Source organism: Oncorhynchus masou, chromosome 26, assembly GCF_036934945.1.
Source record: "Oncorhynchus masou masou isolate Uvic2021 chromosome 26, UVic_Omas_1.1, whole genome shotgun sequence".
Classification (NCBI taxonomy): domain Eukaryota; kingdom Metazoa; phylum Chordata; class Actinopteri; order Salmoniformes; family Salmonidae; genus Oncorhynchus; species Oncorhynchus masou.
The window spans coordinates 10957033-10979590 of NC_088237.1; the positions used below are offsets into that span (position 1 = coordinate 10957033).

The 22558-nt window shown below is 41.1% G+C and overlaps 1 protein-coding gene across 5 annotated transcripts in view; it reads right to left on the reverse strand.

The window, feature by feature from the left end:
- Nucleotides 1-4359: 4359 nt before the first annotated feature.
- LOC135514790 (troponin I, slow skeletal muscle-like) overlaps nt 4360-22558 on the reverse strand; it is a 100487-nt gene continuing 82288 nt past the window's right edge. The window contains exons 3-8 of one of the 5 annotated variants that reach the window (XM_064938399.1): nt 21498-21789; nt 7473-7514; nt 6727-6858; nt 5580-5669; nt 5111-5287; nt 4360-4778 (exon numbers count right to left, since the gene is read on the reverse strand). In XM_064938399.1, the coding sequence (XP_064794471.1) occupies nt 4698-4778; nt 5111-5287; nt 5580-5669; nt 6727-6858; nt 7473-7514; nt 21498-21569 (594 nt within the window). In that variant the 5' untranslated portion in view covers nt 21570-21789 and the 3' untranslated portion in view covers nt 4360-4697. Of the gene's footprint in view, nt 4779-5110; nt 5288-5579; nt 5670-6726; nt 6859-7472; nt 9101-10335; nt 10471-21497; nt 21790-22558 lie in introns of those variants that run through there. The other 4 variants (XM_064938402.1, XM_064938400.1, XM_064938403.1 and 1 more) reach the window with 4 other exon arrangements.

Here is a 22558-nt window from a genome sequence, read left to right on the forward strand (position 1 = left end):
CTTTCAGTTACTAGTCCAACACTCTAACCACTAGGTTACCCTGCTGCCCCAGGGTATATGGCTGCCTAAATATGGTTCTTAATCAGAGACAACGATAAACACCTGCCTCTGATTGAGAACCACTCCAGACAGCCATAGACTATGCTAGATACCCCCACTAAGCCACATACCTAACACCCAACAAAAATCAAGACAAAACACACCACAATAAACCCATGTCACACCCTGGCCTGACCAAATAAATGAAGACAAACACAATATACTTAGACCAGGGTGTGACACCTGCGTAAATCGAGAAAAAGTCCCAGGTGTTTAACCTCAAGGTAGAGAATTCAGACAGGCACATTTCCCCTTCTCCTTTACTCACAAATTCCTAGCCCCACAAATCCCCAAAAATCCACTATTTTCATGCAAAGCCACGCTCATGCATAATTTGATTGCTTAAAATATGATTTAGCCCCAGGCATGTTAATACAGTAGTTGTTTTAATAACATGGAGCTCTGCAGGCTGTTGTTGTTCACGCCATAATTACATCATGATCTCAGGTGCTGGTTTATGCTATATCAAATCAAATGACATTTTATCGGTCACATGCTTCGTAAACAACAGGTGTAGACTAAAAGTGAAGTGCCTACGGGCCCTTCAAAACAATGCAGAGAGATCGAAAATGTAGAAATAATAGAAAAGTCAAGCGCGTCATGATAAAAGTAGAGTAATGAGAGTAATGATAACTTGGCTATATACAAGGGGTACCAGTACCGTGTCGATGTGCAGGGGTAAGAGGTCATTGAGGTAGATATGTACATACTACTAGGAATAAAGTAACAGATAGTCAATAGTAGCAGCAGCGTATGTGATGATTCAAAACAGTTGGTGCAAAAAGGGTCAATAGTCCGGGTAGCTATTTGGTTAACTTTTGAATTACCTCTACAGGATTGGTGGGACGGTTGAGCTAACGTAGGCTAATGCAAATAGCATGAGGTTGTAAGTAACAAGAACATTGTGGAAAGGTTGTTACAAAGTTGTAGTGGATTTGGTGTGCTTAGCCTCAACACAAGCACGGCAAGTGACAGCATAGTAGATTAACAAAAAAGACTCTGTACTTGAAAAATGTGTCACATTTTCATTCATGAATGAACACTGTGATTGAACCAGAAGTTCTAAATGAAACTGAATTAAGCATGAACACAACATCCATCCATGTGCTTAATCTCCCAAATCCCCTACAGCTCTTGTGAAACCCAAGCCCCTTCTGTGGATACTCTTTTTTTTTTAAGCTGCATGATGAATTCGTATATGGGACTGAAGATATCCCTGCTCCATCCCCCCTATGACCTCCCTCTATGGCTAAATTCCACTCTGCATTATATCAAATGATTTATTATGATCAATTACATGTAGCGTGTTATGGGCCCACAGAGAGATTAGAAGGCCTAGCGGTGACCCACCTGGCTCAGGTTCCACCTCTTCTACATGTCAAGGTGCACCAGAACACATCCCTGGGGGACACCTTCATCCCCAGCTATACGGCTAAAGCACATACAGAGAATCCATCTTACTTACATCTTCAGCTCTATACCTAATGTAAACCTGAGCCTTCATACCCGAATTTGACAAAATTGTGGCAGAGAATATAAAACGTTGAACATGGAATGTGGATGAATAATGTTAGTTGTTCCCCTACGTTACAGTGGAGTTTAATAATGAAACTGAAAAATGACGCCGGAGTTGTTGACTAATCTGACATAAATTAGGGTGTTTTCACATATAGTCCACTTTAAAAGAACCAATCTCAGTCCTTTTTAAAGTAAACTCTGGGGTAAAGAAAAGCCCTTACCTTTGAATGAGTACTCAACTCTTTTGTCAGTGCTAATAGTCTGCATTTAGTTAAAATATGAGACATAATAATTGCAATCAGAAGATACTATTAAAATGTAAATGTGATTGGAAACAGAACAAATAGCAATAGAAGGACTGCAGAATAAATAATACTGTAATTGTACACTCAAGGTAGGCTACTGCCCCTTTAAGAGCTAGAATAGATTTTGTACCCTATGTTGTGATTAGGTTGTCTTCTCACACTATTCAAACCACACAATCAATAAACAGTTTATGAATCTCTCTTAACCTATAGATCACATATTGCAAACAAATAATCTGAACTAAAAACTCATTTTGGAATATCTGCGCGTCCTTGACAATCGATAAGCAATATCCATAAACAGCACACGTTTTTTCCGCGAACCTGCAAATCATCATCTTCTCTCTTTAGTGGCACCAATGTGAGGATTTATGGCAGGGGAAGCGGTGTTGCAGTAGTCTAGTGTGTGGTGCGGGAATGATGAAAAGCGAACCTTTGGGAGCTCTGTGTTCAGAGCTTGACCTAAAAAAAGGGAACCGGACCGCGGAATTCAAGCGCACCGAATTCAGACCACCTTTCGAGATGGTCTCAAATTCGGTTCGCTTCAGGGCTCTTTTGAGGAGTCGGAGTTCCTTTGAAGTGTTCACACTGCACGATTTTTTTTGCGAACTGATATCACAAACATTGTCTGAAAGGGGTCAAGTGGGAAAACACCCTTACTTAACTCGTGCTGAAACGGGACAATGAGGTTTATATCATTTGAGGTATGAAGCCTACGCGCAGGTGCATCTTAAATCACACGAAGCAGCACAGCCCGTTACAGTAACTGAGCCATCTCCATCCCGAGCAGGTGGGGAACCATCACCATCACCATGACAAGGAGGAGGCTTCAGAGACGTCTGACGCTGCATTCTTAAATCACATTGCATTAAGATACTGTCAAGTTTATTAAGATACTGTCAAGTGTGATGGGCCCTGGCACGTGCCCAACATAGCCTATCCTCCATAGGAAGCGCCAATAAAACATCCCACTAACTCAGGAGGATGACCACTCCTCCACACATCTGCTGAGTTTGTTCTCTTTCAGCATGGGGTTCAGGTCACTACTTTCATTGGGCCTGAAGGAGCATCTCCCCCATGGCCCTCTGGTGATCGTGCCCTGTTGACTGATGCCCATAAATGGCAGCCTGGGTAGTTAGTTCTGACAGAATGATTTCAACAACCTCCCTAGTGGGTAACCCTTGTTTATTGTCATTTAAGGAAATGTCACTAAGTTGGTATAGAATGCATGCATTTTACAGGGCGACTACTGAAAGGAAATATTACACTGGCAAGGATCGCCAGACATGGAAGAGAGAGCAATGAACTACTTCTTTCATAGCGAAGTAGGTTTCCCACACTTCAATGTAGCCTAGCCATTTATTGTATCTTACAAGCCTGGCCAAGCTGTCTATTGATGCTGTATGAGCCCAACAAAGCGTTGCAGGCCGCTGCATGTTGAGCAATTCATTTTAATACCAGCCCTTTACATGTACTCAAAGTGGATCTTAAGCCTTGTTTCTTGATTTTTCTTTCAGTCTACAGTGACACACAGTACAGCAACAGACAATACACCTTTTGAAGTCATTCCTGCAGTCCAGTCAGAGCAAGTTCACGTATAACATTGTATGGGGATGTTTAATATTATATATATTATATATTACCACGGAGTATCAGCAACCCAAAGAATCACATTGTACAGTAAATAGAAACAAAATGGATAGAGTGTCTCTGTCTTCCACAACAAATGGGATACCTCTAGCCAGCTCGTTCTCCACCAAAACATTGCCTCCCCTCTCCAATACAGCTCTATGGACTTAAGACACTCTTATGACTGGTTTTATAGGCCATTTGTAGCAGCGTATTGGTCGCAGTATGGTACCCATTTTAGAAAGCGCTTATGTTTATGTCTGCTGAATTCAACCAGTTTCGTTCTCTTTATTGGTACAATTCACCGGAACTACACGACTATTCAAACGTCTCCTTACTTTGCTAGTAGCCTTTGGCCCAGCGGAGATTGTGATCATCAAGATGATTACTGACTTTGCCATTGATAACCAAAGATCAGTGGTAGTGAATGATACCCCCAGGTGTCATTTGTAAGCACAAACCACCCACAGGTCAACTTTTAAATGAAAGGGTAATGCTGTAACACACCCTAGTGGTGATAGGATTGAACTGAAGTGACAGAGGTGAAAATGGCAACCTTGGTTAAATAGTACAATAGCTTGTCTATAGTGTCACCCACAGCCTGAAAGGAGAACTGCTCTTGAAAATCCAACACTACACATTGAGTGGTTTATCCATGTAATTAACAGCATCTACACTGTATGTGTTTTTAAGATTTTCATATTGCATTATGGCAAAAGTAAACAACATGAAAGAGAACCAACTTCATATTTTTTTAAATCATAAATATTGGCAAATCATAAATAATAATCATAAATATAAACCAAAACAGAATAATTTGTGTTTTAATAAACTGGAATTGAATATTTACAAAATGAACTATGATGAGTATTATTAGGTTGTTCCACATTTGACTATTTTCTCTTGATAGGAATCAAAATCATGTAGCCCACACTAAATAGTTTTTAATAAAAATATTGATTAGTTCTCACAGTCTTTATAGTTCCCTCAGTCTTTAGTGTAAAATACCTCACACTTCATACTTTCCCCCAAAACACAATCTCACTGCAAAAAAATATATTTTCGGGAAAATGCTAAATAAAAATTAGTAAACAATCAGGCAATGCAGCCACAGATTTCTACAGAGCCAGTGCATTTGTAACTGTTTTAGCTATTGAAAAGCTTCTTCCTGCCCTCCATTCCAGACATGGACTCCACATTCTTCCGCCAGTCACCTGGGTCCGCTTTCTGTGAAGAGAATGGACAGTCCTTCAAATGTAACCAATTAAGAAAAACATCTTATTTACAATGACGGCCTGGTTGCCATGGTCACGTACAGTGTGGATGATCAAACACAACTCAGGCACAGCAAACAAGACCAATGAACTCTGTATCTTGATCAGCGTCACTTGAATCAAACCTTTACCCAAATGTGATGAATTGTTTGGACTAAGTACCCATTAGTACCACGTGTTTGTGTACATCGTACAAAGAAAACACAGTGCCAGCTAAAACAGAGCTGTAAACTATGACATTACCAGAAGCCATTGTATGTGTATTTCTAAACTTCCCAGTCTTACCTCCTCTTCCTTCTTGTCCTTCTTGACTGTCTTCAGGTTGGACTTGAAGTCCGCCTTGGAGCTGAGTTTGGCCTCAGTCAGAGCCCCCAGCATAGCGTCGGCAGACTTCTTGACCCTCTTGAGGTTAGGTCTCTTCCCCCCTTTCAGCTCGTTGATCTTTGCATTCAAGTCCACGAGCTGAGATGTACATACAGCCAAAAGGTTCACTCTCCCGTACCCTTATAAACTAAGCATGTTGCCATTTAGGGTCTTGGCATTTCAATGAAAATCAAAATGCTTTTATTTGAAAAAGAAAGCATTTTGTGGCACTTTTGGAATTTGTAGAATATTGAAATCACCAATAGAAGTCAGCATAAAAATGGTTGTCTTCAACGAAATACACTTTGAGGCACTTTCATAGATCTCAGGTAACTGTCCCAAGACTGACAGCGTAAACTCATTTAATTTACATGACCAAAAAAAAACAAACCTCTTTCTCATTCTTGAGCACTTTTGCTTCGATATCGTATCGTGCCTCATCCACTGTGTCACATTTCCTGTGCAGTTCCTTACAGAGCTCCTGTGAAGAAAAGAGTCAGTCATCTATAAACCACCAAAGACTGTTGAGAAAGTACTGTGGGAGGATGCATCAAACAAACTACAAAAGCCACTACTTTAAAATTCCACTCACTCATCAATGAGAAAGGTAGAAGGGTGCTACAATTTTTATTTTGACACGTCTAAACAAAAAGGGAGATGCTGTTATTCACCGACAGCACACCAGGGAATAAGTCCAGACAATGTAAGCTTGGATGGCTACTATCTGCACACCAAATAGCATCTTATTCCCTACTACTTTTGACCAGAGCCAAAGATGTATAAGGATACTATCTTGTTACAATTAAAAAATACTCTAAAGATCAATGTATTAAAATAAAATAGTAAAAACCTTTTCAAGGTACATAATGAAAACATAACTAATTTAGGTATTGTCAAAATACATGTAACTAGAGGCCTTCACTACAACAACATTATCAGTAATGGTAACATCTTTATTTTATTTATTTTCTATGATTGTGATATGTGGTTGTTTATCTACCTTAGTTGAATGCACTGACTTTAAATTACTCTGGAGAAGAGTGTCTGCTAAATGAGAAAAATGTAAAAAGAAACAATTGCAAAGCACACTGGGTATTAGTTTTGGCCTTGTTTCAGGGGAGGAGCTTATTAGAATAATTCCCTGCATGCTTTGCAAGTGTTACTTTTTGGACATTTACATATTGATCATTTACCATATCACACCATAGTGCCATAGTACTGTATCTTGTTACAAAATACATTGGATTGTAGTTCAGGCCAGTGAAATACAAATGACAAATTTAAATACGGCCCATCTCTGACCAGAGCCATATACACTCAATAGAAGTGCAAGATGACAATAGAAATGCAAGATGGCAATAGAAATGCAAGATGACAATAGAAGTGCAAGATGACAATAGAAGTGCAAGATGACAATAGAAGTGCAAGATGACAATAGAAGTGCAAGATGGCTGACAGAGATGGTCGCCTTGCTTCGAGTCCTTAGGAAACACTATATAGGTACTTGAACCTTGGGCCTTAGAGTTATGTTAGTGTACCTGAAGCTCTTGCACAGATAGGCCGGAGAGTTTCAGCGGTGGTACTCTCTCGTTCAAGGTGCTTTCCCTCTCCGTCACCTTGTTGCTTTGCTCCTGGACCAGCAAGACCCCAGCTTTCTTCAGCAGTTTTTGCTATAGGGAAACATGGCTGAACAACTTAATGATAAGACAATACAATTGATAGTTCAACTGAAGGGCAAAATGTTGTGTTTTAAAGTGTTTTTGAACCTTTACTTCAGTTTTGGTGAACATGATTTTCAAGGCACTTGTATGTTGTTGGTGTTGTTGTGTGTGTACAGATGTAGGATCTTTTTAATTGGGTCATTCTTTGGTGCTGAGAATTTTGTGATGTACATAAATTCACTGAAAACCCACACGAGCACACAGTTATATTAACAATATTGTACTTTTCATCCAGCCTACTTTTGTCAAGGTAATAGCCTAACCACCTATCAAGCAACATTATGGACTAAAGCAGGGGTGTCAAACTAATTTTGCCCCGGGGCCCACATTCGGTCTTCAATGAGGTCCGGAGGGACGCACTGAAAATGTGTTAAATTTCATCACCATCAAAATGTGAACATTTTGGGCCGGATCCAGATTATTTGCTTTGACAATATGCTGTAGGTCAAATTAAGATCCTACATCTGAACATGTGTACGAGTCATATGCAGCCTGCTAAACGTACATGTGCTATCAGTACCATGAATAAAGTTTATTTTCCACTTCCATACATGCCGACCTACCTTCAGCAGTAACCTGCGAGTCGCTGAGTACTTTGTCTTTTTCTGGAAGAGAGAGAGATGAGACATAACAGGTATATAATAGGCTCATTACAGTCGCTAATGATGTTAGCACATCTTCATATGTAGGTAGGCTCATTCATTACAGTCACTGATGATGTTCGCCTATAGTCATATGTGGTCTCTATTATAGCGGAGCTACAGAGCAAACAACCGGCTGTCGCTGTTGATTAGGATGAGCTGTGGTTCCTAATGTAATATAATGTAATGCTCTGCCACCATATCACCAAGGATTCATTGAAGCACAGTCTTAGAGAGCAAGGGGCTCATTTCTACTGTGTATGTGGCTTGGTATTGATACCAAATGAGTCCTTCTGTGTTGCTCCAGTGGTCTTGGGATCATTTGGATGATTATCAGTTAGCCTGAGACAAATGGCCTTGTGACACGACAATTGCTCAGCGATTGCTGATAGATTATAATGTCTAACTTGTTAAGTCGCACAAGCTGTTACCAAGATGCCAGTGTGGCTATTCATTAGCATGACATGCTAACTGCCTGCATAGCATACAGTTGAAGTCAGAAGTTTACATACACCTTAGCCAAATACATTTAAACTCAGTTTTTCACTATTCCTGACATTTAATCGTAGTAAAAATGCCCTGTCTTAGGTCAGTTAGGATCACCACTTTATTTTAAGAATGTGAATTTTCAGAATAAAAGTAGAGAATGATTTATTACATCTTTCATTTCTTTCATCACATTCCCAGTGTGTCAGAAGTTTCCTTACACTCAATTAGTATTTGGTAGCATTGCCTTTAAATTGTTTAACTTGGGTCAATTGCTTTTGATTTTCCTGTGATGTCAAGCAAAGAGGCACAGAGTTTGAAGGTAGGCCTTGAAATACACCTCCAATTGACTCAAATGGTGTCAATTAGTCTATCAGAAGCTTCTAAAGCAATGACACCATTTTCTGGAATTTCCCAAGCTGTTTAAACGCACAGTCAACTTAGTGTATGTAAACTTCTAACCCACTGGAATTGTGATACAGTGAATTATAAGTGAAATAGTCTGTCTGTAAACTATTGTTGGAAAAATTACTTGTGCCATGCACAAAGTAGATGTCCTGACCGACTTGCCAAAACTATAGTTTGTTAACAAGAAATTTGACTAGTGTTTGAAAAACGAGTTTTAATGACTCCAACGTAAGCGCTTGTAAACTTCCGACTTCAACTGTATGTATACAGTATCAAAAGGACTGTTACAAAGGTTTAACTGTGCACAACAAAGCTAAGTAATGAACGAAAGGGCAATTTTAAGATATTAGGCACAACAAAAGGTATGAGGGCGGAAAATATGTCCAAAACTGACTTACCGGTCTTTTTCAACATATTGCAAATCAAACAAACAAACAAACAAATCGAAAGAAGACGTTATTTTCTGTTCCATATTGACATAGTTGTGTGATTGATTGAAAGGCACAGAGTGTGACAGTTATCGACTTACCCCTCAGACATGGCTGTTCTGGTTTATGAGTACTGCTGGGGAGCCAACATAGTTGTGTGATTGATTGAAAGGCACAGAGTGTGACAGTTACAGACTCACCCCTCAGACATGGCTGTTCTGAGTACTGCTGGAGAGCCAACATAGCTGTGTTTATTGGCAGAACATTCACATCATATGGAATGTTTCAGAGATGTAAGAGTCAATGATTCATACTAGGAACAATTATCACATATGAAAATAATGTAATAGTTTACCATCACACATGTATTAGACTTGTGATTATTATGAGCTACTGGGTGATAATCAAGGTCCCCCACAAGGTCCTCATGTCCTGACTTGGATAAAAGAGGCTGACCCTGGCTCTCTTATTACCCAGAGAACAAGGGTTCACTGTCAAGGTTAATAGGGTCCTTGGATGGAATTGTCTGATGATGGAGAACGATGAAGGAGAAAAATGTTTGAATACTCAAGATCCCTTTTTTCATTTCTATACCCTTGAGCCATTATCACCTTTGTTGCTAGCGTGAGCTACTGTGCAAGGTGAGATTTTGACGGACCAAGGGCATTGCTGCAGTATCTGCTGCACCAGGCCACCAAATAGCTGAGGTCCATTGAGTAAAAAGTCTGTCTGCTTTAATGTCACCATTGTGACATTACAAGGAAAGATCAAACTTGTGACCTTTCCGGTGGCATGCTGTTCTACTGGTACAGAAGCCTTATTAGCCCCGCGTGTTAAGACAAACCCTCTGGGCTCCTCACACATCACAATAAAGTAGACACACACACACACACACACACACACACACACACACACACACACACACACACACACACACACACACACACACACACACACACACACACACACACACACACACACACACACACACACACACACCTCAGGTTGCCCACTCGCGCCACTGAGTAACGATGGGAGGGGACTCAAAAGCAATGCCCCAATTTACGACCAAGCAAGTCTAACACCAATAAAATAAAAATGTATTATGACAATTCCTTGTTGTAAATATGGGTGAAGATATGAGGTGTGACCGCTTAAGCATTAACACACTAACCCCAATGAAGTAAACACAAACTGGACACAACCAACTGCTGGCAACTACTTAATCTATTTTTATCATTAACTTCTAGGGAATCTTCCCTGAAAAGCGAACACATTTCCCTTTTGAACCATGTCAACCCAAATTGTATTTTACATGGCAGATTGCTCTAGACAATGGTCTTAACCAAAAATTTTAAAATACTTGAAACATTCAAAAGAACTATCTGCTTCTATTGATCTCACATATTTCTCAGAATATTCTTTGTTGTCATAGACTGAGCTGAGACGATCGGATAACTTACCTTTAAAAAGAGAAGCCAATCAGAGAGTGAAAGTGTAGCAGTGATGTCGTGCAGGAAAAATCAGTTTATGATTTTGAATGATTGATTTATGGTTTCTGCTGCCTCATGTGAATGGCTCTCTAAAATAGGCCCCTCTGTTACGCCTCCCTAACACACATTGGCCACATTTTGATCATCATGTGTTTGTTTGTGTGTGTGTGGACCCTGCCCTACCCTGTCCTGTCCTCAACCCTTGACTCACTGCGCTGATATAGACATAAAGGGGAAGAATGGCACTATACTGCAGTATTTACTGTAGTGTTTTTGCAGACATTACTGTAGCATTTCCTATAGCATTTTCATTGTATTATATACTGGAGAAATACAACAAAATGTAATGAAAGCTTTTAAATATTGTTCGCATTCACATTGCATAGTGGTGGGTGGAATGTGGTGGCAGAAACCTTTCAGAACAGATGGAGGCGTGGCCTGTTTTAGGGTGTGGCTTTCAGTTTGTTCTTTTTGGACACCTGTGGGAGTTAATGTCATTCCAGGTAATTTGGTCTGTTTTTTTTCTTTTCTGTTTTCTTCTACCAATGATCATATGTTCATTAACATTGAGTTTTTAAAAGTGCTCTGTGTCTAATAGATCTCATTACTGTGACACTGAAGCTCTTCATTTATGAGATGGACTGTAATTGTAACCAGTTAATGTGAAAGTCTCATGTGAAGAAATAATTTTGAATTCATTATTTTGTTACGGAACCAACTTAATATTTTGATTAACAGGAAATTGATTACATTGCCTTGTAACCCAATTGAAGAAATAAGTCATTCCAAAGACAACAAAAAAAGACATGGGAAAAAAACGTGTTGTATAGGTTTAACCAAAGCGGAAAGAACATGTTGTGTGTGTTTAATATTCCCAAGACCAGTTCCAAATACAACAAAGTCTTATGATGTTCTCACGGTCAGGTGCGGCAGCTATAAAAGCACATAATTGTTTAACTGAGCATTTTATGGGGCTGTCTGACACTATGATTCAGTGGAGCCATGCAGCCAGAGGCTCTGGTTTTTACATGAGAACACATTGAGCTCAGTAGCGCAGGCCTAATTACAGGTGGATATTACTCTGGGTAATGTAATGGCCAACTGAGCCACTTACTTTAGTGTAGTGTAGTCTTGGGCCTGGTGGTAGGAGGGATGGCACACTATAGGTAACTACTGTATCTCTCTGAGTCAAGTCGGCGGCATCCGGCACACGTGAGAAAATCAGAGGGCGCGTGGACAGGTCATTTCTTGGCACATGACACAGACACGTGTGGTGTGATTATACACCAACACACGCACACAGGTATGCAGACATGCACATAAATAAGCACTCACAAAACCCACACACACATTGAGCATTGCGCAGGTAGGAATCCACACACACAATGCCCACTGTTCCATGCTCTAAAATAGCAGGCGTTGATGTCACTGTGGTGCAGTGATGCACAGAAACTTGATATGTCTCATGGTGTTGTTTTCCATGAGACTGAGTCAGCGTTCCAAATATCACCCGATTCCCTACATAGTACACTACTGTTGAACAGGGCCTAAATGCCTAAATGTGCTCAAGTATTAGTATTCTATGGTCTGCCACATGCCCTTTGTCACACATCTAATTTTAGAGGTTAATCCATAATAAACAGATACCAAACACTTGGGTCTTACGGCCTTAAACTTGAAGCAGGCAGGAAGGCAGGCAGGCATGTTTGACTTATAATTATTAATTAATTGTCGATACCCGTCAGGTGTATTAGGTGACACAGAGGAGGCCTTAACACTACAGATTGGAATGATTTCATGCTCTGTATGTGTGTTACTATCACAATGATCTCCCTGCTGCTTTTGTCAATTGAGAGAATGCCTGTCATTATGACGGGATAGCTCGCTGAATGGGAATGGCCGATTAATTAGGGGCGATTTCAAGTTTTCATAAAAAAAATTTTTTTACACCTTTATTTAATCTTTATTTAACTAGGCAAGTCTGTTAAGAACACATTCTTATATACAATGACGGCCGAGGAACGAAGCAGAACGGCAGATTTTTACCTTGTCAGCTCGGGGGATCCAATCTTGCAACCTTACAGTTGACTAGTCCAACGCTCTAACCACCTGCCTCATGAGGAGACTGCCTGTTACGCGAATGCAGTAAGCCAAGGTAAGTTGCTAGCTAGCATTAAACTTATCTTATAAAAAACAATCAATCAACGACTGTTGTTGTTCCAATGTGTACTTAACCATAAACATCAATGCCTTTCTTAAAATCAATACACAAGTATATATTTTTATTAATATTAACCAGGTTAAATTGTGTCACTTCTCTTGCGTTCATTGCACGCAGAGTCAGGGTATATGCAACAGTTTAGGCCGCCTGGCTCTCTGCGAACTAATTTGCCAGAATTTTACGTAATTATGACATAACATTGAAGGTTGTGCAATGTAACAGGAATATTTTGTGATTTTACCATTCATGTCTTCCATAGAGAATGTCTTGATCTACTTCAAATAAGGTCTGTGTTTCGTGCAGGCTTAAACCGCCTCTGCGTTTTGATACCAGTGTAAATCTCACTAGGATAAGGTAACGTTTGTCAAAATATTTTCATATTTTCATGTGGGACAATTACATGGAATTGGCACCAGGGAAAGCAAGGTGTCTTATTGGTGATAAAGATGTAAGCATAAGGTCAGCAACGGCTAAATCAAAACATACCCCCAACCTGTGGAATCACCTTAAGAACGCCCATCCAAAAGCCCATATGTATTATATTAAGTTAAAATAAAAGTGTTCATTGTTCATTCAGTATTGGTGCAATTGTCATTATTACAAAAATGTGTATATACACATTTTTTTTAAATCGGCCGATTAATCGGCATCGGCTTTTTTTGGTCCTCCAATAATCGGTATCGGCAATGAAAAATCATAATCGGTCGACCTCTACTACTTATGTCATTTTCGAAACAACTGTGAACTCGGAAATCTCTGTCTTCAGTGCGTTCAAGACAACTGGGAACTCGAGTTGCGAGTGGGGAAAATATATTTTTGAACGGTCCTCCAATTCGGAATTCAAAGTCGGAAAGCTCCGACTTTACGACCTGAAGATCACTGATGTCATATTCTGTCTGACCTTTTATTTTTTTAAAGAGTTCCCAGTTGTCTTGAACACACCATTAACCTTGAGGATAATATGAGTCCTCAGGAATTAACTGATGCACACTGAGGTTCCTGCATAATTTCTAGAGCAGCGGTGTCAAACTCATTTCACGGAAGGCTGAGTGTCTGCGAGTTTTTTTTTCTTCCTTTCAATTAAGACCTAGACAGCCAGGTGAGGCACAGAAGGTTGGTGACACCTTATTTGAGGAGGATGGGCTCATGGTTATGGCTGGAGTGGAATCAGTGGAACTTGATCAAATACGTGTTTGATGCCATTCCATCCTCTCTGTTTCAGCCAGTATTATGGGCTGTCCTCCCCTCAGCAGCCTTGACTGAGGTGAGGGGAGTTCCTTACTAATTAGCGACCATCATCAATCAAGTACAAGGGTGGAGCGAAACCCCGCAGACGCTCAGCCTGCTGTAGAATGAGTTTGACATGTGTGCTAGAGGAAGATGACAATGTATTGCCTACACCATGGGTATTCAACTTTTACCCTACGAGGTCCGGACTCTGCTGGTTTTCGGTTCTACTTGAAAATGAATTGCACTCATCTGGTGTCTCAGGTCTAAGTCAGTCCCTGATTAGAGGCGAACAATGAAAAACGCAGTGGAACTTGCTTTGAGGCCCAGAGTTGAGTTTGGCGGGCCTACACCATGCATGTCGTGTTCAATAGGGATGCATACTGCATAACGGATCTGATCATAACAATGTATATTGAGAAACTATGAACTCTGACATATATCTACTGAAGTATGACCAACCAAATAAAAAGAGCGGAATTAAATAATTACTTATTTTGAAGGAAGAGATCTGTGCCATCCAAAAGGGTTCCTTCATCAAATTTGAAAACTAAGCAAAATAAGATATTTTTTTCCCTATTTGGTTTAATAATGGTAGTTGATACCAGGGTGAAAGCAAATATTGCCCTACAGCCGATCAGTTTGTGCAAATTACCCGCAGTAATAATATAATTTAACAACCCCCCCACTCCACTCCACCTTCCCTCTGCATAGCTTAGACATGAGTAGCGTGGTTCTAATTGGAATTAGATTGGATTTACATAACAGTTTTCCATTAACTGGGTCTCCAACGAGCCTTCACAGATAGTGTCAACTGCTCCCCAATGCCCACATTCCTAATAAAACCTGGTGACGTCACTGCTCTGTCTTCTGTATCCAGTCCAGTCAACATCATGGCTTCCTAGGCCTGTGGACAATGGCCCCCACTTGTACTGAATCAAGTATTTCACTATTATCATCAACAGACAAGAAATGATACAATGGATATTGTTGCTGCTACAGAAGGTCTCCGAGGACACAACAATTTAAGCTGTGGTACAGGATGATGTTGAGAGATTCATGCATTAGGCCCAAGTCAGTTATCGTTCTACTTGACACCATAGTACATAAATAGTTATGTCACTAGTCTCAAGTTGCCATTACTTTGTAGTGTCGGATTTGAAACAGGGTGAGAAAGACAGAAGACCGAAGGTCACATGTCAAGAATCCTGTTTATCATAACAAGTACACACTATTAATCATAAGTATTCAATACAGGTCCTTCTTCATCATCTTCAGGTTCACTGAACAGCTAAAGTAATTCTCAGTCTACACCCCATCATAATATTATTTTGTACTCAATCAATATCTTGAAGTAAATAACCTTTATTTTCCCTTTAGTGTTTTCTCTCCCCTCACTCTTCAGCACTTCTGTTCAGTCACAGAGGGGGGCATATTGTTTAACACGGATGAAAGCTCTTGAATGTGGATAGAGAGTTACTGCTCTGCAGGACAATAACCGAGAGGCGATGGCTCGCTGCTATCTTTTGACATACTTTGTACAGAGTTGAAGTATTTTTTTCTGATCTGGGTCAAATTCAAACATACTCTCCGCCTACCACGTCCTGTACTGCCCTGTATCAACAGTGACGGTCTCTCAGACTGACCTAAAAACAACTCCTAAAGGACCCAGCGATTCAAAGACATGAGGCCACGCTATCAAATATTTACCAAATCGCTGTACCAATCACCACACAGGGGGCATATTTGGCATAAGGCCTTTGAAAAACATCTGTGCACTGTGGCGGCTCCTCTCTAGTCTCCACTCCCTCCGAATAGGAGGATATGTAGAAAAATGGAAACTGTTTCCCCATTCTTCTCATGGCCTCAATTCAGTTGAATGAATATATAGGGCAGTATATAATTCTTTCTTTCAAAGTGGGAGAGTGCAAGCTATAATTCATCCAATGTGGGGATAATGAGAGGATATTTGCATTTAACAATAATAACTAATGTGATGGCGCCGGAAGGGATGGCTACCGTCTTATCGGCTCTTAACCAACCATGCTATTTTGTTTGTTTTTTCACGTTGTTCGTAACTTGTTTTGTACATAATGTTGCTGTTACCGTCTCTTATGATCAAAAAGAGCTTCTGGACATCAGAACTGCGATTACTCACCTCAGATAAGATGAAGAGTTTTTCTTCAAAGAGTTGAAGGGGAGGAATATACTACAGACACACAACCAGGCCCAGATCCCCGTCATTCGGCAGAGAAGGAAACTGAGATTTAGCTGAAAAAAATGAGGGTGTCTTGTGAGGATCAGGCGATGAGTGGCTTATCTGCCTTTGCCTTCCGTCCTGCTAGCTAACGTTCAATTGCTGGAAAATAAATGGGACGAACTGATAGCATGTATATATCCTAACAACGGGACATTAAAAACTGTAATATCTTATGTTTCACCAAGTCGTGGCTGAAGGACGACATTAAGAACATATAACTGCAGAATAGAACAGCAGCCTCTAGTAAGACATGGGGCAGGGGCCTATGCATATATTCAGAAACTACAGCTGGTGCACAATATCTAAGGACGTCTTGAGGCTTTGCTCGCCTGATGTAGGGTATCTCATCATAAGCTGTAGACCACACTATCTACCAAGAGGGTTTCCATCTGTATTTTTTGCAGCTGTCTACATACCACCACAGACCGATGCTGGCACTAAAACCACACTCAATGAGCTGTATACCGCCATATTCAAACAGGAAAATGCTCATCGAGAGAGAGCTCCTAGTGGCCGGGGACTTTAATGCAGAGAAACTTCAGTTTTACCTAATTTCTATTAGCATGTTAAATGTGCAACTAGAGGGAAAAAATTATAGACCACCTTTACTCCACGCACAGAGATGCGTACAAAGCTCTCCCTCGCCCCCATTTGGCAAATCGGACCATAATTCTATCCTCCTGATTCCTTCTTACAAGCAAAAATTAATGCAGGAAGCACCAGTGACTGGGTCAATAAAAAAAGTGGTCAGATGAAGTAGATGCTAAACTACAGGACTGTTTTGCTAGCACAGACTGGAATATGTTCCGGGATTCTTCCGATGGCATTGAGGAGTACACCACATCAGTCACTGGCTTTATCAATAAGTGCATCGATTACGTTGTCCCCACAGTGACTGTACATACGTACATACATACCCCACCCAGAAGCCATGGATTACAGGCAACATTTGCAATGAGCTAAAGGGTAGAGCTGCCACTTTCAAGGAGCTGTACTCTAACCAGGATGTTAATAAGAAATCCCGCTATGCCCGAACCATCAAACAGGCAAAGAGTCAATACAGGACTAAGATCGAATTGTACTACACCGGCTCTGACGCTCTTCGGATATGGCAGGGCCTCCAAACTATTACAGACTACAACGGGAAGCACAGCAGAGAGCTGCCCAGTGACACGAGTCTACCAGACAAGCTAAATAACTTCTATGCTTGCATCAATGCAAGTAACACTGAAACACGCATAAGAGCATCAGCTGTTCTGGACGACTGTGTGATCATGCTCTCCGCAGCCGATGTGAGTAAGACCTTTAAACAGGTCAACAATCACAAGGCTACAGGGCCAGATGGATTACCAGGACGTGTACTCCGAGCATGCCCTGACCAACTGGCAAGTGTCTTCACAGACATTTTCAACCTCTCCCTGTCTGAGTCTGTAATACCAACATGTTTCAAGCAGACCCCCATAGTCCCTGTGCCCAAGAACACTAAGGTAACCTGCCTAAATGACTACCGACCCTTAGCACTCACATCTGTAGGTATGAAATGCTTTGAAAGACTGGTCATGGTTCACATCAACACCATTATCCCAGAAACCCTAGACCCACTCCAATTTGCATTTTGCCCTTACAGATCCACAGATGATGCAATCTCTATTGCACTCCACACTGCCCTTTCACACATGGACAAAATAAACACCTATGTGAGAATGCTATTCATTTACTACAACTCAGCGTTCAACACCAGTGTGCCCTCAAAGCTCATCACTAAGATAACGACCCTGGGGTTAAACAAATCCCTCTGCAACTGGATCCTGGACTTCCTGATGGGCCACCCCAGGTGGTAAAGGTAGGTAACAACACATCTGCCTTGCTGATCCTCAACACGGGGGCCCCTCAGGGGTGCGTGCTCAGTCCCCTCCTGTACTCCCTGTTCAGTCATGACTCCAACACCATCATTAAGTTTGCTGATGACACAACAGTGGTAGGCCTGATCACCAACAACAATGAGAGGAAGTCAGAGACCTGAACGTGTGGTGCAACGACAACAACCTCTCCCTCAACGTGATCAAGACAATGGAGATGATATTGGACTACAGAAAAAGGAGGAACGAGCATGCCCCTATTCTCATCACCTGGGCTGTAGTGGAGCAGGTTGATAGCTTCAAGTTCCTTGGCGTCCACATCCCCAACATACTAACATGGACCAAGCACACCAAGACAGTCGTGAAGAGGGCACGACAAAACCTATACCCCCTCAAGAGACTGAAAAGATTTGGCATGGGTCCTCAGATCCTCAAACAGTTTTACAGCTGCGCCATCGAGAGCATCCTGATGGGTTGCATCACTGCTTGGTATGGCAACTGCTCGGCTTCCGACCGCAAGGCACTACAGAGGGTAGTGCGTATGGCCCAGTACATCACAGGGGCCAAGCTTCCTGCCATCCAGGACCTCTATACCAGGCGGTGTCAGAGGAAGGCCCTAAAAGTTGTCAAAGACTCCGGCCACCCTAGTCATAGACTGTTCTCTCTGCTACCGCACGGCAAGCAGTACCGGAGCACTAATTCTAGGTTCAAGAGGCTTCTAAACAGGTTCTACCCCCAAGCCATAAGACTCCTAAACAGCTAATCAAATGGCTACCCAGACTATTTGCATTGCCCCCACCCCCTTTATACACTGCTGCTACTCTTTTATTATCTATGCATAGTCACTTTAATAACTCTACCTACATGTACATATTCCTCAATTACCTTGACACCGGTGCCCCCGCACATTGGCTCTGTACCAGTACCCCCTGTATATAGCCACGCAATTGTTATTTTACTGCTGCTCTTTAATTATTTGTTATTCTTATCTCTTACTTTTTTTAATGATATTTTTCTTAGAACTGCCTTGTTGTTTAATAAGGACTTGTAAGTAAGCATTTCACTGTAAGATCTACACCTGTTGTATTCAGCGCATGTGACAAATACAATTTGATTTGAAAATCTTGCCAACACATGCATGGGTAAACTCGCTTTCTAAAACCCAATTCCACCACACTGACAATTATTTTTACTCTATGCTTTTTAGGATTACTTTTACTCAGCATCCATTTGAAATGTTTCTAAAAAGTGAAACATACAGCATAAAGACCACCTAGAGGCCTATGTAATAACAGGCAATGCCATTCATTGGTTTCCACGTCAACAAACATGATATTCAGTGAATAGCATCAACCTCTTACATTCAATGTAATGTTCCAGTGTCTATGCAATAACACCTTTAGGGTTAAATTAACACTGCTTAGTGTTGATGCTGTTAATTTTTAGTGTTTTGCAATAACACCTCACATTGTACTTTGTAACACTAGGAAGTGAATTTCATTTACACCCATGGAGTCACACGCAATAATGCGTCCCAGTATTTGCGTCCCAGTATTTTTAAATGTTACACAACAAGATTTTTTGAGAAGGTTGCACTATAGACATCACATCAATATTTTCTTCAAGGCCAAACAATCTTTTACAAGGACATCAGAAACAGCCACAAACATGATGAAACTAAAATAAACATTACCATAGACCAATTGAACTGGTACAACACTTTCCCTCACGGGTGGCCAAAAACAACAACTTGAAAGCCACGCCCTCACTGAGCCACTAAGCCATGTCTCCAAAATACTTTCCCGGTGTTCCCACCGATGATTTGTTAGTAACAGAGACAAGGTTGTTGAATTAGTTCATATACAGTCCTGTGTACTTCACCGAGTGAGTTCATACTGTAGCCAAATGTTAACATTTAATTAAATTATTTACGAAAATATAGTAAATACAGTGCATTCAGAAAGTATTCAGACTGCTTGACTTTTTCCACTTTTTGTTACATTATAATCCTGTCTTGGAGCTCTACAGACAATTCCTTCAACCTCATGGCTTGGTTTTTGCTCTGACACGCGCTGTCAACTGTGCGACCTTATATAAACAGGTGTGTGCCTTTCCAAATCATGTCCAATCAATTTAATTTACCACAGGTGGACTCCAATCAAGTTGTAAAAGCAGCTCAAGGATGATCAATGGAAACAGGATGCACCTAAGCTCAATTTCGAGTCTCATAGCAAAGATTCTGAATACTTATGTAAATAAGTTTTCTGTTTGTTTTTTTTTATTATACATTTGCAAAAACATTCTAAAAAACAGTCTTTGCTTTGTCATAATGGGGTATTGTATGTAGGTTGATGAGGGACGATTTTTGTTCAATTCATTTTAGAATAAGGCTGTAAACATACATTTTCTGGGAAAAAGTCAAGGGATCTGAAAACATCATAAAGCCTTACTTTTATGGCCAACTTTTGCCATACACAGTGATATTAGGAATCTTGTGGATTACAGGCCACATTACAGATGTGTAATTTCTATTGGAATCCAGCCAACAGATGGACTTTTTAGTCAACCACACTCCGCATTCAGAATGATTGTCAGGGTTATCAATGTACACGCAAAAACATATTATACCTGCGGTAGAGCAGGCTGGGAAATATGATAATGATGGGAGGGGTTTTGATGAGACCGTTTTTTCCTCTACACAGAGGTAACACGGACCAATTTGCTGTGTATTTATTAATTCTCTCTCTCTCTCGCTCGCTCTCGAGCCAAGCTGTTACTGATCTCTGACATGCATTACTCTCCTCAGCCACAAGGGAGAAGCTTCTCATGGCTGATCACATACAGAAGGAGAAAATAGATAAGGCAATGATTCCAAATGAGAGGACTTGTAAAACATGTCACTTACAGTTGTTAAAGATGATACTAGAGAAGGTGGAGCGTGACACAATGAATCCAGTCCCCAGCGTACATTGAAAACGGAGAGGAGACAGTTCTGACGCAGGCAGTGGATAATTCTCCCTCATCCAGCTCGAAGACATAATGCAACATTAAATCCGTCATCCATTTGACAGCATATTAAACCTCTGTTGTCAACATTAACAGTGCTTATTTATTGGGTTGCTGTGACAGACAGTTCGACCATCACTGTCACTAACTCTGTCTATGGTAAATGTGGGTGTGTATTGTATTGTATTGACAGTCTTTCCTGCAGGGTTGACTGGTGAGACAGGTGGTTGACATAGGTGACTAGTGGGAGTTGATATTGCTGGATTCAGTCTTTCTTCTGCTGACATCCTACTGTCAAATAAGGTCTGCACCTCAACCCGTTGTCAGCTGCACAGCTCTCTGCTTCTCCAGGAAGGTTATATTTCCGAATGACTTGACATTACTTAAGCAATTCCTAAATGTTAATACCAGCTCATGTAAACAGATTGTCTAAGAACAGATAGCATACCAACACTTTGGCTAACCTGCATCTTCTTAGGCCCTGTTCTGCTTCTACCCTACCCCATTCCCTCCTGAACCTAACCACCTCCACCCAGAAGACTGAGGCTGGTTTACCTACCCGTGTGTTGGGGTCGGCCCCCCTTGTCCCCGGCGGACTCAGCAGCCCTGATAAGATCCCGTGTCCTGTCATTGAGCTTGTTGGGGCATGAGACAGGTTACGGTAGGGTGAGACAAGGTGGCGGCGGTGTGTTTTTGAGTGACGGATTGGGTCACGGGAAGTAAACGCAAGTCTCAGATTGGTCTGTCAGTCGGATGACCTCCAATGACCCTCCTGTGGGTTTCTGCGCTGCAGGGCGGATGGCTACACAGACCACAGATAGAGGAGGATGGGCCTGTAAGGCGCCTGGCTACTGGGGGATGGGATAGGGGGGGGATAGAGGAAGAAGAGGGAGGGAAAATAAAATAAATTGAGTGCCCAGTACAGTCTATCTACCTTTGACTCATGAGGCTACTGACTCATTAATGTCAGATCAGGCATCTTGAGAAATGGACAAGCAATAGGCTACATCAAGCAATTTATTCTCCTAACTCCAGTCAATCTCTCTGTCAGGGATATGGATTGTAAACACACACAGAATATACCACTTCCCCAACTATTTGAATAAATAAATATGTTGTAAGAATTAAGGTTTGCTTGAGAGATTACAATAATGTAATGCCTCATTATCGGATGTGAATGTAGGGCATTTTCTCCCGAGTTACTTCATAAACCCCTCTGGACACAAATACTGAAAAATACAACAAGAAATTAGTTCAATGTTCCACTGAGGTTAGAAACAAAAGGTGTTAGCTAATTAGCTTATACCTCGAACAAATTGCTTTCTGTATGCACAAAAATAAAAAACTGCTATTGTTGAACTATAATGGTAAACAAAAGCGTGGCGTGCATATGAGGATACCTACAGTGACTCTTATCAGTCCAACCATACATATCCCATTAGCCCGCAAGAGGACCTTGAACTCATTAATTGATTTTTAATTGGCTAAAGCTGAGCGGCGGACACAGTCACAACAAAACAGCTTACAGGAGAAACCTTCAATACAACAATTTGGCTATTGCTATGCACGCGCGCACGCACATGCACCCCCCCCCCATGTACAATTGAAAAATGTTATAAT